The 18,128-nt window shown below is 42.5% G+C and overlaps 1 protein-coding gene across 7 annotated transcripts in view; it reads left to right on the forward strand.

Moving 5' to 3' along the window:
- Positions 1 to 18,128, forward strand: part of ELMO1 (engulfment and cell motility 1) — a 348,732-nt gene that overhangs the window by 111,084 nt on the left and 219,520 nt on the right. For all 7 annotated transcript variants that reach the window (XM_014942223.1, XM_014942255.1, XM_014942230.1 and 4 more), the window contains 4 exons: positions 1,323 to 1,358; positions 9,084 to 9,183; positions 16,437 to 16,588; positions 17,930 to 18,008. In XM_014942223.1, the coding sequence (XP_014797709.1) occupies positions 1,323 to 1,358; positions 9,084 to 9,183; positions 16,437 to 16,588; positions 17,930 to 18,008 (367 nt within the window). The remainder of the gene's footprint in view (positions 1 to 1,322; positions 1,359 to 9,083; positions 9,184 to 16,436; positions 16,589 to 17,929; positions 18,009 to 18,128) is intronic.

The raw sequence follows: 18,128 nt of genomic DNA on the forward strand, positions 1-18,128 counted from the left end.
TTTTTTTTTTTTTTTTTTTTTTTTTTTTTTTTTTTTTTGGTTTAAGTGTTGCTTTAAAAACAGAAGTTATTTTTCTTGGATGCCATTTTTACCATTGATGGTCTCTTTCTTCAGCTTGCTTAGTAGCAAAATCAGCAGTTCTCAAGCCAGTTATTAGCAGGAGGATGATTGGCAAATTGTGATGAGTGGGCTACAGCTTTCAATGCACTCATTATTTGCATCACCCCTTCCCCCCCCCCCATTAATATTTGGCTTCCAGTTTCCTGAGTTTAGGAATATGATGCCATAGCTTTTGCTTCACTGATGAGACACAACAGTGTAGATCTTGGTGGGGAAAAAATAGGAAATGTTTAAATAAAAAAAAAAATTCTTGGTGTATGTTAAACTTCTTGCTGCAACTGGGAACCAAGTGTTTTGGAGGCTGCTGGGAAAGCAAGAGCGTCGTGCTGAAGGTTGGGTCCCTTATAATCCCAATCACTAAGTGACATTTTTAATCAGGTCACGGTCTTTCTCAAGTGGGTTGATTCAGCAGCTTGGGTCATGGCGTGTCCGTTGGTGTGTGGATTTTAAGAGCAAAGGAGCTTACATGTTCTTTTGGAATAAGACAGCTGGACTGGGTTTATGGATCTGGTGCAAAATGGTTTGGAGCTGTTGAGTTTGGAGCAACTGGGTGGTTAAAAACTCGGGGTAAATTCTTTGCCCCCCCTTTGAAGTTGACGGAAAACTTGTCCCTGACTTCAGAAGGTCAGGATTTTGGTCAGTTTTGGTCCTGGCTACACAGCAACTTTCAGCCCTGCTGGCAGCTCTGACACCAGCTTTAGTGATGGAGGCTGGGAGTAAATAAAAGAGTTTTTCAGGTAATGGACTACACGTTGTAGCAATGAGTCAGAAAATGCTTACTGTATAAACACCCACCCACCCTTTTTTTTTTTGGTACCAAGGACTTCTTTTACACAAATACTTAATTAATTTAGGATGCCTAGACATGCTTTAATGGTCAAGAGAAAGAGGTTTTAGAAAAATGTGGTATATTTCCCCTATCAACTGTCTTTTCTCTTCTGCTTTTTTCCTCATGGAAGTTAAAACAAGTGTTCTTTCAAATATTCAAAATGAAGTTTTGAATGTTCTTTAGCAGTTACTGAACTGTTTCTGTTCACAGTGAATTATTAGTAATTTGCTGCGTCTTGTTGTGTGTCTGCCTTCAATTTTATGAGTGGAGTCTGGGGGTGTGTGGGGGTGTGTGTGTGTGTGTGTATGCATAGGTAAATAGAGGACAGATGTTTTAAAGTGTGTCTCCTCACGTCCAAGTTTTAATTTTGCAGACGATATCAGAAATTGCAGAAGATAATGAAGCCCTGGTAAGAACCTGATTAGATCATCACCTTGCACACTTCCTCTTCTTTTGCATGACTGAGTTCAGGCCCTTGCGCTAATCTTTATGTGTAAATACAGCTGTGCCTATTCATTCCGATCAGTCTCCAGCATTCTCTGTTTCTTCTGCTCTTTGATGCCTGTTAAAACTTTCTGATGGAGCCTTTCTTGCTTTGCTTTTGTGGAATGGGTGCTTCGTTTCTGTGACTTCTGCAGGGGCTTCTACTATTTCCTAAGTAAGGTTTTGCTTTTTAATTTGAGCAAATGAACCGTTTCCCTGCCTTCCCCAATTCCCCTCTTAAATTTGCCTGCCGTACGTGATTGATAGCAGGGCAATTTTAATTGTTGATGTTGGTGAGATGGAAGTAAGAGCTTGAATTCCTATTATTTGCTAATGCTAGGTAATTTTTGCAGGTAATTGCGTAAAGGAAAACTATAAAATAGTAAAGGGTCTTGTATCAGCAAGTTCAGAAGTGTGTTCCCTGATGATTGGGAATAGGACCCTTTGGGGTGCTTCAAACTAAGCACAGCCTTCATAGGCTTCAATAAATTGAGACCCCAACAGATATTCTAATATCTTGGTTGACTTGCAAGTTCGACATGTCAAGTATAGCTAAAATCCAAGGGAGCAAAAGAATAATTAATCAATTAACCATCCCACTGTCACTCTGAGAGTGGTCTTTCACGCTGGAATTGCAGCTCCCCACCTGAATCCTATCATACTTTCACAAATCTGCTGTAAACCAAGTTCTGAAACGTTTATTATTAAATCATTGCCTAATAAATAAATCAGACAGTAAAAGTAAATTTGGCAGGAAACTTAAATCCTTCCTCTACTTTCTCAACTTAATACGAAGTAACTTGTTTCATAATAGAAAAGTTTAGATTCTGAGGAAAATGATTAAAATGGCATGGGGCTTTCAGAATTCTTGACAGCATCCCACCTGCCAAGACAAGGTACCTTCTGTCCATTTAGATGGTGGGTTTTGCCTCGCTGCTGTAAAAATAATTCTTTGTGGAAGAATGGTTACACTCCTTCAGCATCTCTCTGCTTCCAAATTCTAGTATCCTGTAGGCTTCTCTACTTTAAATTATGCCATTATCCTCAAGCCAGTTCTAAAATACTGACATAATTGCATTGCACCCTGGTTTTAGGACCTGATCATACTAATTAATTTTCTTTTATTACACACAGTTTTGTTGTGGGTTTTTCTTTTACTCAGGGGAACAAGGCATTGCCCACTTTAAGATTATTCTTATTGATCAGCGTAGATACAGCACATCAGAGGATGCAGCAGGAAAGCAAGTGTATGTGACTAAAGCTTATTCTGACTTTGAAAATCAAATCCTGCCAGTAGAAGCTCCGCTTTACATCGGGGCACATAGTTTAATATTTTGATTTCCATCAGTAGTACGTGGAATGATAGTAATTAAAATAACACAAATTCTTGAGCATGAGACTTGCACTAAAAAGGTACCAGTAGTTCTGGAAGCTGGTCTGTTTGCACATTTGGAAGGTAAAATGTGTACACTAGTGCTCCAGGAGTATAGTTATGGAACATCCTGACTATTTTTCATCCATGTATTAATGGGAAAAGGTCCAACAAAACAAGAACTATAAAACAAACAAACACCTCAGAGCTTGATATAATGAACTGAAGTTTAAAACTTGCAGTCTCTGCCTGCTGTTTGCTTGATTAAAGAAGCTTAAACTAAATGTTAATTAAAAATCAAAAGAAAAATGTTACTTTTGATTAACAGGATGATGTATTTCATAAAGTGCCAGTATTTCATTTTCTCTCTGGTAGCTTGAACTTGCTAGCCTGGCTTAATTAAACCCTGGTTTTCTCAGAGATGCCTCAGACCTCCCCTGAAGGAAGTTCTTCTAAAACATGGAGTTCTGTTTCTCCATCTTTTCAGTTTTAGGGGTTCCCATTTTGTTTTGGGACTTTATTGATGCAGTGTTGCTAGTACTTGGATATATAAAAAATATATAAATTCCTATGAAACTGTTTTATTGATTGACTTTTGCATAGCAGTACTGAATTGTAGTCAAAGCACACTCACTGATGTTTTTTCCCCGTGTAGTTCGTTAGTTCTGGTCTTCTAAGAAAATCTGGTCCATTTAAGGAAATTACCATGAAATGAGCAAAACCAGGAGTTTAAAAGATGGGGAAGAAGAGAAAAGGTAATTCTAATCACATCTTCATGAAGAACCAGTGTGTAATAGTACCTCTGGGCTAGTTTCCCATGCAAACAAATGCTTAATGTACCTCGAAGTGGATTTAGTCATACTCCATAATAACAGTATCTTCACCTGGATTTATTCAAGAACACTTGAATTCACAGGTTGTTTTCTTTAATCAGATTTAATTTTCAAGCTTAAAGAAGCCCTGATACCAAAAGTACAAAGCTATTCCAGGTTTTTGCAAGTCGTTTAAAATCAGTAGGGCTGATCCCTTGTAAGGAAGGCGGTGAAACCCTACCACAAAGAAAGATTGCAGCAGTGCTCGGCAGGGTGGAGAAAATCAAATCAAATCAATAAAATCTGGGCCGATATCAGTGTAGCAGTTAAATGCATTTTCTGTAATCATCTAGTAAAAGGGGGGCAGCTTCCCCGTAGATTGTGTAGTCATTTTCAGCTGTACTGAGTGAGTACCAAGGAGGTGTGAATTGCTCCTAGTTTGATTTGATAGAGGCTCAGCTTCGCCCTTGGAAAGGTGACTTGAAGAAACAAGGCACTGGAGGAGCCGTGAAGAGGAGCTTCAGCAATAAACAAAGGTCCTTGTGCACACTGTGCTTGCAAAGCATCCTGCTGCACCATCAGCCTTCCTTTTAAAATTGGTTAGGTTCTTGCCCCATGGCTTTTCCTGAGCCCTTGTCCTCTTGAAATTTATTCATGGCCATTTATGCTTTACAACCCTTGACTTAAAGAGCAGTTCTTGCTCTTTGATGGTGACCTCAATGATGTCAGGCCTTTCAGCTGCCCAGTATTAGGTGGTGAGGACAGTTGCTGAATGATAAGAGAATTAAAGTGAACTGTTTCCTTAACTCCTGCAACTCTTTTTGTTGCCTCCTACCCAGTGAAAGCTATGTTACCTCTGCACAAACAGAGATCACCTTGGGTTCTGCTTTGCCCATGAAGAATGGTTTGTCTAAAGATGTACTGAGTTTTGGCTTTTAGTCCCAGTGGGCTGGTGACCGTGTCCTGGTTGTGACAGACAGGAAACAGTTTTTAATTTCCAGGTTCTCATGTGCAACTTTATCATATAAAACATGAGACAGTCCACCTAGCTTTATAAAAGCTTATAATGCCTTTTTTTTTTTTTTTTTTTTTTGTTACCTGGTGACAGCTGAGCCCGACTTATTATCTCGATTTAAAGAATCATTTGGACAGCTGAATGTTTTCCCCTCCTCAATAAGCAATAAAATAGTCATTTTGGTGTGTTTGTTAAACCACCAAAACCTCAATCCGTGTTTATTATTATTATTTTTATTTTCCAAAAACATGTAGGGGTTTGGGTTCTCAAGCCCCACTCATTTATTTTGAAAAGAAATCCAAATTGCTTTAGGCTCCTTTCAAAATATCAGACATAGTTCCATATCTACATGTGGGGATTACTTAGCACAAAAATAAAAAAGATGGTTTAGCACATAGAAATGATACTAGGAAGGCAGGTGGGAGACAGGTGTGGTGGCCAGGGTCACATCCACATTCCTGTCATCCTTATTTTTAGGAAAGAAGAAGTATTATCACAATGGGTGGAGGTGTTTGGGGTTTTTTTCCTCCACAGTTTCTTAAGGTAACAATGCAGAAAATTCTTAGGAGCATAGATTAACCTGACCTGCTATTTCTCTAAAACTTGACCTGATACTTCTCTAAAGCCTTAGAAAGGTGAAACTCAACTGCTGGTTTACCCTTTTTCCGAGGGTTTGAGGTGCACCAGGCTGTGGATCAGAGCCTGGCCATCCACCCCTGCCAGAATGGCTTGCACTGGGACAGCAGGCAGCGTTCCAGACCACAGCTTTCCACCACTTAAGAGGCTTTTGCTGAGAGCTGCTGTGGATGAGGAGGTTCTTCCTGACCACCTCTTGAGGAGTCAAGAGGGCAGAGAACGGGGAAACCTCATCAGCTTGTCCCCACCTGAGAGCTGGAGCCCTGAAGAGCTTGAGGAGGGATGGTACAAGTAGCTCGCCTGACAGCTCGCATCATTAAAACGCCAGTGTTAGTGAGATAGAAAATTGCAATTACACAGTGCATCTTTCTGATGGTTTTTCCCCACTAGCTGCAATGACACGCAATAAAAAGCAGCCTCATGAGGAGTTGCCATCAAACCATGAAGTCATTTTGCCAGAGCAGCAAGGGTTTGGTTTTTACGGAACGGCCACACCTTTTGCGGTGGGTTAGTCTGAAAAGGTTTTAGAAAGAAAGAAGTCCCATCATTTTTCAGACTTTGTATGACTTCAGCACTTACTCAGTGAGATTTCAAGTTAAACAGCTCCCCACGTGTATTTTCTAAGATTCCCAAATTTACGAATGAGCTTTGATTCCCTAGAAATTTCTAGTATCTATTGTGTCTGCTGCTCTTAAGATATGAGTGTGCCTGTGGCCCCGTGTCCTGAAATGAGTTGCTTGGAAGCCTGCTTCTACCTCTTTGCTTTTGTTTAATCACGTAAGGATGAATCAACACAACTCCCTTCCTTCCCCTTCTCCCTTCCCCTTCCATATACTTTAATCCTTCTCTTGCTCTAGTTGGCCTGGAGATTGCTTTCATCTCTAGCTGTGCTGTTCTAATGCTTTTATCCTTTAAGCCCTGCTTGTGACTCTTGCAGTGGCACTTGGCATATACGTGTGTGTGCAGGTGCATTATGTAGAGCTATATATTTAAAAAAAAAAAATACACTCTATGTGTGTGTGGTGTTGCATTAATAGGGTTGGAGGCTTTACTTCTGCTTGATTAGTCCCAGTGTTGCACCTCTTCGCTCATTAATGGTTTGAAGCAGTGTCCCAGGAGTGACACCTACCTGCTGGGGGTGTCTGATCATTTTTAGTTAAAAAGCACTTTCACCTTCTGGATCCCAAACAGCTGTATCGTTATCACATCTACTAAAATCAGGTTTATACATTAATACCGGTATTTTCAGCTCCGTTGACCCGGTTTTCCCTCCAAAGCTGTAGAAGAGGCTGGATTAATTGGCAGGATTAATGAGGAGTTTTGGTGAGAAGAATAAATGAGATGTTGAATTCAGGTTAGTTAAATTCCTTTGCGTTCCAGCCACTGCTGTTCTGAAGACAAATATCCATATGCAGGTCTAATACATTTTAAGCATTCCCTCTAAATTATGCCCATATAATATACCCATACTTTCATGTACAATTATTTCACAGAAGAGTATTTCTGTACTAAATGCAGGTTAAATGGCTCAAATTTTAAATACTGTATGAGACAATTCTAGGGGAGATAAATTATCTGCTTAGTTTAATGCTAGGAGAAATATTTTTATACTTATATTTTTGTGTTCCAACCTATATGGCCTAATGGCCTATCTTTTTGTAATTTTTTTTCCTTTTTATTGGGATGTAGTTTAACCTAGCTTCTTAAAATACCAGAATCCATATATTTGTGGAAGTGTTCTGTCATGAAGATGCATGAGAATTTGGTACGAGTTTTAAGAAGAAACACTTTCCTAGGGCTGCTCTTTTATTTGTGGATTCAAAAATAACCATTTTATGCAAAAGGAATGGATTGGGGAAAACGACGGGACCGGAGCTGATTAAATTTACTGCAGAGTCTTATTGTCGTCCTGTCGTGAAATCCTGGGTTATTTGGAATGCTGATGATGACATTTTAAATCTAATTTAATTCTTAAAAGATCTGCATTATTAAAAAACCCAAGCAAATAAACCCAACCTTCCTCCCCCCAAAACAAAACCAAAAACTTCCAGATCATGTATTTGCTGAACACAGTATTCCTTGCAGAATTACAATGGATTTTTTTAAAGACACTGGGTTTTTCTTCTTTCATCTTCGGTGTAGTGTTTTCATTTTGTCATAAATAATCAAAGCTGCTGTGGAAGAGAAGGTGTGGTTTGGGGGTTGTTTTTTTTTGGTTTTACTCACATAGTGTTAAGAATGGCAAATTTATTTTTAGTGGAGGGCGCCTGTGGAGTTTCAGTCAACAAGAGCCCCTTTCTTAAATTAAGGGGCCGTTAAAGGTTGCGTCTCGCAATCAGAAATCCCTAAATGACAGATTACATCAAATCCAGCAAACTGGCCCTTTGAGCCGCCGCACTGAAAACGGATTTTCTGCCTTATTCCTCTGGGCTGCTGGAAATACCTTCCATCTGAGGGGCTGGTCACTTCTTTGTGTCGAGCTGTTCCAGTGGGGTCTCGGGAGAGCAAATCCCAAAATAAGGATGAGCCAATTACACTCCTTAAGCATGGGCTACGCTACTCTGGTTTTTATATATAATATATATTCAGGTTTTTTACGTACTGAGCATTGTAATTTCAATCTGACAGAAGTTTTGTTCCCCCCTCCCCCCCCCCCCCCCCCCCCCCCCAACATTGCTCGCATATGCTGTTTTAGACTGCTCTTTGAGTGTCCACTGTAGGAATTGCACCCCCCCCCCCCCCCCCAAAATGTTATCTTTTTATTAGGTAAGCTGTTGCATTAAAATCAGTGGGACTATTTGTGCTGTTTAGAGCTTCTGCTTGTTAATGGCTTAGTGGCAGGGTACCTTGCAGATACCTTAAAGATAATAACGCTGCTTCGTTTGGGGCTCTGTGCTCTTGCTGCTTATATTGAGTAGTTCCCTCATTGAACGGCTTCGTTGACATCATTATGGCTGGCTGACCCTTGGGAGCCCTGACTATATATCTAGAAATGAAGCTAATCTTTAAAAGACTTTTTTTTTTTTTTTAACCTGGAAAATTCCTTTGCAGCTAGTCAGGTCGGAGAATATTCTTTATGTTGAGTTTAAACCCATTTTGAATTTAGTGGAGTTCCTACAAAGATGCGTTGAATCTCAAATTTCCAGGTGTAAAATGCCTGCAAACCCTGAACGACTCGAGCTACTTACTTGGGTAAACCATGGCAACTTGGCAATTTGCTTGTCGTGGTTGCCTGTAGATAAACAAAAGGAGATGCATCTTCAGGTTCCAAGAAAGAAATCGAGGCATTAATTATGGCAAAATTGCTGCTCAATTGGAAATCTCTTTGGGTGCATTTTTAAAATATATTTGCTTCCTTGTAAGAGAACGAACAAACAATCCCCTAACTTTCTGCCAGTCTGCTCAATATGGAGGTGCCAAAACCTGACACTTCTGTATGATCTTCAATTAGGAGCATTTCCACAAGTTGCTGAGAGAAAAGCTCACTTCTCTTATTCTGTTAGATCTAAAACTCTGGAGTTATGTGAGAAGTTTCAGTTGGACTGTCTGATTTCCTTGAGCATCGCGTGTGGCGTTCTCTTGGGGATTCGTTCTTCTCTTACAAAGTTGCTTTCTTCCAGGTGTGACTGCTCTTGATGTCCACGCTAAATTGTTCTGGAGCCTCTCTTGCACGGCCTCTCTTGCTCTTCTGCTTCCTCTTAGTCTCTAATTGGCTTCATTTTCCTGCCTTTCTGAAAACTTCCTGCTGCTTTATCCCCTCGGTCCTTGCCCTGCTGCATCACTGGTAAATGTTGTCATGACTCCTGTCTCTTGCAGCTTTGGAGATATGTTGTCCTTTACACTGACTGCATTTGTTGAGCTGATGGATCATGGGATTGTATCGTGGGATACATTCTCTGTGGCATTCATTAAAAAGGTAAATTTGTAATCAATGCTACCTCTTCTCTATCAGTTTAAAATTTTGAGGTGAGTCGTGGTTGGTTTTTTTGGGTTTTTTTTTGTTGGGTTGTTTATTTGTTGGGTTTTTTTTTTTTTCCTTCTTTCCCTTCTTTATTTAGGTCACTGGCCAAAAAGGTACATGAAAGTGGGATTAAAGTGCTATTTCAAACTGTAAATATTTATAGTTGCAGGATCTGGCCCAACTTCTATGGAAATCTTATGGGAGTGAAATGGGATCAACACTGTTTTAGGCTTATTACACAAGAAATCGCTTACTCAATTCCAGCGTGACCTCCCTGTGCAGATAGCATGCAATCAAAGCAAAAATTAGTATTTTGATTTAATGGAAATTAAAAATGAGTAATACCGTATACCTTGAAACAAAAAAACAACATTGAAATGTTTCCTCTGGATATGTGGGAGGAAGAGAAATGAGTTAGTTTAAAAATTGAAATTAAGCTGATATCTACTGAGATTATCAAGTTGAACTCTGGTCCTCCTGAATCTTGCAGCTGAGGCCTGTGGTTTTGAAAGAGATCTTTCCACGATTTGCAACGTTTTTTTCTTTTCTTACGTGTAAGAAGTGCAGAAAAGCAGCAGAAACATGGGAGTGCTCTTTAAATACACAGATGTATCAGACTTGAGGCCCCATCTGGAGCACTGGGTCCAGTTCTGGGCTCCCCAGTTCCAGAAGGACAGGGAACTGCTGGAGAGGGGACAGAGATGTATCAGACTTGAGGCCCCGTCTGGAGCACTGGGTCCAGTTCTGGGCTCCCCAGTTCCAGAAGGACAGGGAACTGCTGGAGAGGGGACAGCAGAGGCTACCAAGATGATGAGGGGCCTGGAGCATCTCTCTGATGAGGGACTTGGGTCTTTTGAGTCTGGAGAAGAAAAGACTGAGGGGGGATCTGATCAATACCTATAAAGGGTGGGTGTCAGGAGGATGGGGCCAGTCTTTTTTCAGTGGTGCCCAGGGACAGGACAAGAGGAGATGGGCACAAACGTGACCATAAGAAGTTCCACCTAAACACGAGGAGGAACTTCTTTCCTGTGAGGATGGCAGAGCCCTGGAAGAGGCTGCCCAGAGAGGTGGTGGAGTCTCCTTCTCTGGAGACATTCAAACCCCACCTGGACACGTTCCTGTGGGACCTGCTCTGGGTGGACCTGCTTTGGCAGGGGGTTGGACTAGATGTCCCTTCCCATAGCCTTCTGGGATTCTGTGACTTCAGAAAACAGTTTTTGTTACTGATTTAACCCTTTTCATTTACTGTGGGGGGAAAAAACTCAACCAAACCACAGTTCTTTACAAGGAATTTTCAAACCAGATTCAACTCAGAACTTAAGATATGGTGCGTCTGTAGAGGTTCAGAAGAGGGGAGAGTTAACTTCACTAAAGTGATATCAGAAACAGTAATGGAAGAAATACACCCCGTGGCAAAGATCTCTTCATTTTAGCGGAGTCAGAGTAAAGACTTGAAATTATAATGAATTAATTAAAATTTGGCTAGAAAATTGCTACCACTGAAGTACAAATTTACTTTTGTTGCCAAAACTGAAAGAAGAGTCAATTATGAAAAAAGCGTTAGATATTAATGCTCGGGTTTGGTCATTAAAAACGATGGATGGTATTTTTAAGAAAAATTAGTGTAATTGATCTGGGGTTTGGACTCTTTTCCAGAGAGTCTAGATAGATTATGATGATGTTATCTTTTCATGGCAAAGAAAATAGTACAGATGTTCTTGAACTGATTTCATGAGGTACGAGGTCAAGCCCAGAATGCCTTATTTGCTAGGGGAGCCTGCTAAGAAGGATACAAAGAAACTTGCTAAAACAACTTTAAATTGGTCTACTCTGGGAGTGACTCAAAACAATTGTCTTTGTCTAACCCTATCAACACCTTTTTCCCTGTGGGTTGTATAGTAGCTACAGAAGAAATTATTGTTTGCACCCTTGTTAATGGCTCATCTCTTGTGTCTGGCACTTCCATAGGTTTCCCTGGACTGTGACCCAAATTAAAAACCTAAACAAAAGCAGTCTCCCCAAGTAACTGTGAAAACCAAAACTGGCCTCACTGGTGAGGCCTCACCTCCAATACTGTGTTCAGTTCTGGGCCCCTCAGTACAAGAAGGACATTGAGGTGCTGGAGTGTGTCCAGAGGAGAGCCACCAAGCTGGGGAGGGGTCTGGAGAACAAGTCCTACAAGGAGAGGCTGAGGGAACTGGGCATGGTTAGTTTGGAGAAGAGGAGGCTGAGGGGAGACCTCATTGCCCTCTCCAACTCCCTGAAAGGAGGGTGGAGAGAGGTGGGGGTTGGCCTCTTCTCCCAAGGGAATAATGCCAGGAGCAGAGGAAATGGTGCAAAGTTGGGGCAGGGGGGGCTTAGATGAGATCTTGGGAAGAATGACTTTCCTGAGAGGGTGGTCAGGCCCTGGAAGAGCCTGCCCAGGGAGGTGGTGGAGTCACCATCCTTGGAGGGATTTTAAGAAACACGTAGACATGGCCCTTCAGGGCATGCTCCAGTGCCTGAGAGCGTAGGGCTTTTTTTTGTGTGTGTGTGGTTGGACTCGGTGATCTCAGAGGTCCTGTCCAACCATGACGATTCTGTGATTCTGTGAAAAACCAGAATTTAAGGTGGTGGACAAGAAAGGGATGAAGGAGAAGAATAGGACAGTTAGAAGAGAAACAGAAGGACAAAGAATGACCAAAATAGAGGGAAGAGAGAGAGGTGTGTCCTGACCTTCCGTGCGGTTGGGAGACGGAACAACATAGCCCTGAACGGGGCTCTGTGGGCAAGGGACAAATCTAAAGGAGCATTTTTGGACCATGCCTCTCTGGCAGCAGCCTACAGCTTTATTCTCACTTGCTTCTGACCTTGCCTTTTGACAGGCCACTTGCTTTGAGGTTGCTGATGGGCTTGCTCAAGTGGTTGACAGGATGGATAAGGCAGCTCAGAAGTTTCTGCTGGCTGAGGGGGAACTTAGCAATCAAGTGCTTATGCCCTTTGAAGCTGTCTTTTGTGTTAAACGGAAGCCAAACTGGAATGGGGAGGCATTAATCTGAGGTTTTTTCTTAAATAGTTTTCTAACTTAAAATGTAGAAGCTGGAGGAGACCTCCAGGGGAACCTCTGAGTGCTTCTAATGACTAACTGCTTGGTGTTGGATGCCAGTCTCCTTCCCTCCCATCCTTTGGGTACAGAGAGGCTGCTAATCCAACTGTAGTGAATAAAAATTGATGCTTTTGAGGAGAGCTTTGTTCCTTATCATAGGGGAAAACAACATTATTTGAAAGATCTTCCTGAGGATATCCAAGATTTTCTCGAGACCTTGCTTGTGACAATAAAGTTTATTTCCAGCTTCCAGAGTTGTCTAAAAGATTTGAATGCCCAGTTCTTAGAAAACATATCGTGGTGATTGGATATCAAAATACACTAGGCAAATTTAGCGCTCCCATCTTTAGTTCCTACAAGAGGAGAAATAAATTTTGTAGTATTGCTTGAGATACAGTTAAAAATATCTTTTGGAATTATTTATATAATTGCTGTTTCATAACTCTGTGATGAAGAGTCTTAACCTTGATGAATTGTTTACTCTGCCTTCTAAAATGTACCCTGCAGGAGCAGGGGGTGGTGAGAGGGAAAGCGTCTCTGTGTCTCACAGCTGCCAGTTGGGTTTTCTGTACTCAAGTAAAACTCTGGTTTCTTACTTATAAAGGAGATGCCCACTTCCAAAATTTTACTCTGCATTAGGACTTAACAGAGGAGAACATGGACAGAAAGATCTGTACGTTTCTGACATCAAAATGATCCAGGCAAATAACTCATGAACATAAATAACCACTGCTGAGAAAATTAGGTCTGTTTGCTTCAAGGTTCTTTCCCTGTGTGGGTTTTGGTGGTGGTGGGGCTTATCTTGTTTGTGCTTTGGTTTTGGGTTTTTGTTTTTTGTTTTTTGTTTTTTTTTTTTCAATTTTTGGTTTTTAACTTTTGAATTCTCTCATTTAAGTGATGCTGAAACAGGAAGAGAACTCAGATGATGTTGTTGAGCTTATTATCTGTTTCTTATCTACCCTCACTTCACACGTTTAGCTCCTGTCTCAGCAGAACAGCGGGGCTGGATGTGTAAAGGCATTCTGATTCCTAATTTCCCTTGAAATCTGTTGGAAATTAAGCACCCAGCCACTATTTTTTGCTGTGTGGGTATATATATCTCTCCATATGACTATGCAGATATTAAGGTTACAGGTATTTTGCTGAACAGATAGTTTTATCCTGAATGAGACACATCCACGTGACAGATTTTCATGTGAAAGTGCAAAGCATTAAAGTTCATATTTCTGGAGGAGAGGTTACATTTCTGTAAGCTTGCGTTATTTTTATCACCAGATTTTTTGATAAGTGAGTGCAGGATTATTTTTGGATGTTGAAAGCCCTCCCTGCACGTGGTGCTCAATAAGCAGAGAACAGCAAATAACATAAATTTTAACACCCGTTGATTGATTCTTGTCTCTTTTTAATTTATTTATTTTTTTTTTTTCACATCCAGAACTTCAGAGTATGGTAATAGAATTTCTTTTTAATCTAATTTTGTTCCCCCTGGAACTGGCAAGCCTTATTTATCAGGGTAGACAAGCCTATCATTTCTGGCCAGACTTCAAGCTTCTGCAAGATGGTTATGAAAGTAGCTTGACACACAAGTCACCTAGCAGATGTCTTGCAGGTATGTTCAGTGTGGTATGTCCTGGCCTTTTAAACATACAAGCCAGCTTCATCCCTTGGGTTTTCATTTATGATTAGAAGATGTTTTGGTCCAGAACCAGAAGAGTAAATAGATTCAAGGCAGCTTGTCCTAGGCTAAGGTTTCAGTTATCTGTACTGTTAGGTTTCTGCAGACCCCTGGTATGAAGCATTTGCACGGCTAGGAGAAATATGGGAAGGAGCCCCTGCACCAAGCATAATTAATTCATCTAAGGGCTTGTAAAGAGCACAATGACCATAGTCTGACAAGTTGGGATGCAGCCTGGACGTACTGTGTTCCCGCTGCACTGATGATCCACAGGTTCCTGATGACCAGTGAGACATTTGGAGTTCTGTTTGGCTTATTGTGTGAGCAGGGCAAAGTTGCTCTGAATTGTGGGCCTTCTGGGCACACTTCTGGGGGTGTTGGTGGCCTGTGGGCTGAAGATGAGCCAGCAGTGTGCCCAGGTGGCCAAGAAGGCCACCAGCATCCTGGCCTGTGTCAGGAACAGCGTGGGGAGTAGGAGTCGGGAGGTGCTGGTCCCCCTGGACTGGGCACTGGGGAGGCCCCACCTCGAGGGCTGTGTCCAGTTCTGGGCCCCTTCCCACAGGAAAGACCTTGAGGGACTGGAGCGTGTCCAGAGAAGGGCAAGGGAGCTGGTGAGGGGTCTGGAGCACAAGTCTTGTGAGGAGAGGCTGAGGGAGCTGGGGGTGTTGAGCCTGGAGAAAAGGAGGCTGAGGGGAGACCTTCTGGCTCTCTCCAACTCCCTGAAAGGAGGGTGTAGCCAGGGGGGGTCGGTCTCTTCTCCCAAGTCCCAGATGATGGGACAAGAGGAAATGGCCTCAAGTTGCCCCAGGGGAGGTTCAGATTGGAGATTAGGAACAATTTTTCCAGGGAAAGGGTTCTTAAGCCTTGGCCTGGGCTGCCCAGGGCAGTGGTTGAGGCCCCATCCCTGGAGGGATTGAAAAGCTGGATTGACCTGGTGCTTAGAGACATGGTTTAGTGATGTATTTTATCAGAGTTCGGTTGATGGTTGGACTAGATGCTCTGAAAGGTCCCTTCCAACCTGGACCATTCCATGACTCTATGACATCTGGCAGCTCTGGCTGCAGTGCATCAGAAAACACCTGGATGACCATTAGCAGAGGTAGGGTAGGGTAGAACAGTGCTTCTGAGATACAGCTATTACTTTAAACAGCACAATGTGCATCATATACGAATGTAAATATTTGGTCTCAGGGTTTGCAGGCAGCAGATATTGAAAGTCCAGAGTAGAAAAAGGCCAGTGGAGTTGCTTCTCTCCTTCTGTTCTCTGCGCAACCATGGACTGGTTCTTCATTTTCTGTAAAGTCAATATGTATTTCCTGAATTAAGTTACGTTCAGCATAGCTGAATTGGGGTTAATGCAAACCAAGCAGCACAGCAAACAGCCGTTCTGCAATAGATTAGAAGAAAAATCTGTCCCTCTTCCCTTGCCATCTCCAACCAAAGTTGCAGGAAGGGTGTTTTGCTCCGTCAGTACCGCTTAAAATGTCACAAGTGCAAAACAGTGTCATCCACGTGTCAGTATCTAGCTGTGCATTTTACAGGCAGCGAGGCAGCTTTTCCAAACGCAGGGAATGCCTCTCTTCCTCCAAAAAGGAGAACGATGCCAAGGTCTAAGCAGGCATCCAGGATCAGAAGTGGTGTAATCCCATTAGTGGCTTGTAGCATGAGCACGGAAGAAGCACGTAGGCTTGAAGTTCTCTGGAAAGAATGCATCAGGCTTGAGACAGGGCCACTGGTAGTCTGTTCCTTGGCTGTAAAGAGCAAATAGCTGTGGTCATGCAACATTTCTTCCGTCTGACTGTGCTTCCTTGGGTACCTTTCAGCTTGCAGTGAAAGTGAAGCTTATTAATGCATGAATACTTAAGCAAGAGTGGACTCTAGACAGAGCTGGGGAACCAGTTGTGCTGATACATGATCATCAACAAGAGCTTTAATTTGTAACCTGGAAAGGGATTCACTGATGTTGGTAGCAGCAAGGGGGGGGCATAAAAATATGCATATTTTGCTAGAGTGTGTTTTACCAGAGAGCTAGATGGAAATTTCTTTTTTTCCAGCAGTTGAATGTACATATTTGTTTAGATAATACTGGCTGCACAGATGTCTACTGGAGAGAATGAGGAGTATTCTCTTTGTCCTCTCAGAGGTTTTCCTCACAAAAAAAATGTAACTGTTCTAGTTCTTTAATGTTGATTTATGTTCATAACGTAATGTTGAAGCATGCGTTTTGGTGGTACGGTGATTTGTTCCAGCTGAAGGATCTGTGTCACGCTGTCCTTTGAAGGTATCTGCAGTGCCTGGTTGATTGCTTTCAGGCATTTAGTGATACCTGGCACGTGGACAGGACAACTTTTATTCTAATGCCTTTCTAAGTCACAGCCAAGTTTTTCTTTCTTCCCTTTCCCTGTTCCCATAACAAGATGTAAATTCTCTACGGTTTTGAATTTGTAGATAGCGAGCTATGTCAACAAATTTGCATCGGACATCTCTATCTTGCAACGGTCACTAGCAATCCTGGAGTCAATGGTGCTCAACAGCCATGACCTGTACCAGAAGGTGGCACAGGAGATCACAATTGGGCAGCTAATCCCACATCTGCAGGGGTGAGTGTCTTCAACTGCCACCTGAGACGGTGGGTTTTATTTTTCCCCCCTCCCTCCCCTCAAAATGAGCACAGCATTTGGAAAGAGTGGTATAAAGAATCGCAGCTTCCTAGGACTCTTCCATCAGCTCTAAGGGGCTGGGTGACTGATAACCAGCTTTCTGGAGTTGCTTGTTCATTGTTTTTTTTTTATTTTTATCTCCTTTTGTTTCCACACTAAGCTACCTGTGTAGTTGGAAGTGGGGAATGATAAGAAGAGCATCCTGTAGTGGTGGACCTGATGGAGAGGGTCCAGAGGAGGGCCACAAGGATGATCAGGGGGATGGAGCACCTCTGCTACGAGGACAGGCTGAGGGAGCTGGGGTTGTTCAGCCTGGAGAAGAGGAGGCTCCGGGGAGACCTAATAGCAGCCTTCCAGTACCTGAAGGGAGCTACAGGAAGGCTGGGGAGAGCCTGTTTAGAAAGGCCTGTAGTGACAGGACGAGGGGCAATGGCTTCAAGCTGGAGGGGAACAGATTTAGACTGGAGATTAGAAGGGGGTTCTTTACTGTGAGGGTGGTGGAGCACTGGAACAGGTTGCCCAGGGAGGTGGTTGAGGCCCCATCCCTGGAGATATTCAAGGAGAGGCTCGACGAGGCCCTGGGCAACCTGGTCTAGTTGGGGGTGTCCCTGCTGACTGTGGGGAGGTCGGACTGGATGACCCTTGGAGGTCCCTTCCGGCCTGGGAAATTCTATGATTCTATGGTGAAATGCGGGGGTGGGTTTTGCTTGCCAGCCTCTGGGAAGTGTTGTAAGACAAAAAATGGTCAACTTTTGCTGAAGGTATATTTGAAAATGGAGAGGCTTTTTCTTAAAGGGTGAACCATGGTGGTTGAATGGATGGAAACTGCATCTTGTAGCATAAGGTAATGTATTGCGTATAGTGTATAGTTAGGCTAGCCTACCAGCTGGAGCATCTTCCACTCATCTGCGAAGCCGTTAATACCAGCAGATTCATCTCCAGAACATTTTAGGAAAGACTCTTCTTCCTACCTGTAGCTTTTGGGCATCTGGCAGAAGCAGCTGATTGTCTGGTCTCCTGCTATGATCAGTGGAGGGTCAACGGCACTTCAAGGGTATGATTCATTCCGCCTTTCTTGAATGCTGAATCTCCCTCTGGAACATCTCATCTCTTAAAAATAGAGACAGCCTGGTCATGACCGACTTTGACTCCTACATGGTTAATATTAAATGCAAATGGTCCCTCCACTTCTGCCTGCAGTAATGCAACTGGAAGGTCGATTTCTAGAGCTTGCTTGTATTCATGTTCTTCTATTTAATTTTATAATTTTATTCCAAACAGGACAGACCAAGAGATCCAGACATATACCATTGCGGTAATAAATGCACTTTTCCTTAAAGCACCGGATGACAAGCGGCAGGTAAGTTGTTGGGTCTCTACATAGTTGGGTCTCTATGTTGTATTTATGTATCTGTAGGAAAAGTGTCGTATTCATACCTGCGGTTGCCCCAGTCACACTTTTCCTGCAGTTAATTCAAAC

This window comes from Calidris pugnax, unplaced genomic scaffold (genome assembly GCF_001431845.1).
Source record: "Calidris pugnax isolate Ruff unplaced genomic scaffold, ASM143184v1 scaffold23, whole genome shotgun sequence".
Lineage (NCBI taxonomy): Eukaryota > Metazoa > Chordata > Aves > Charadriiformes > Scolopacidae > Calidris > Calidris pugnax.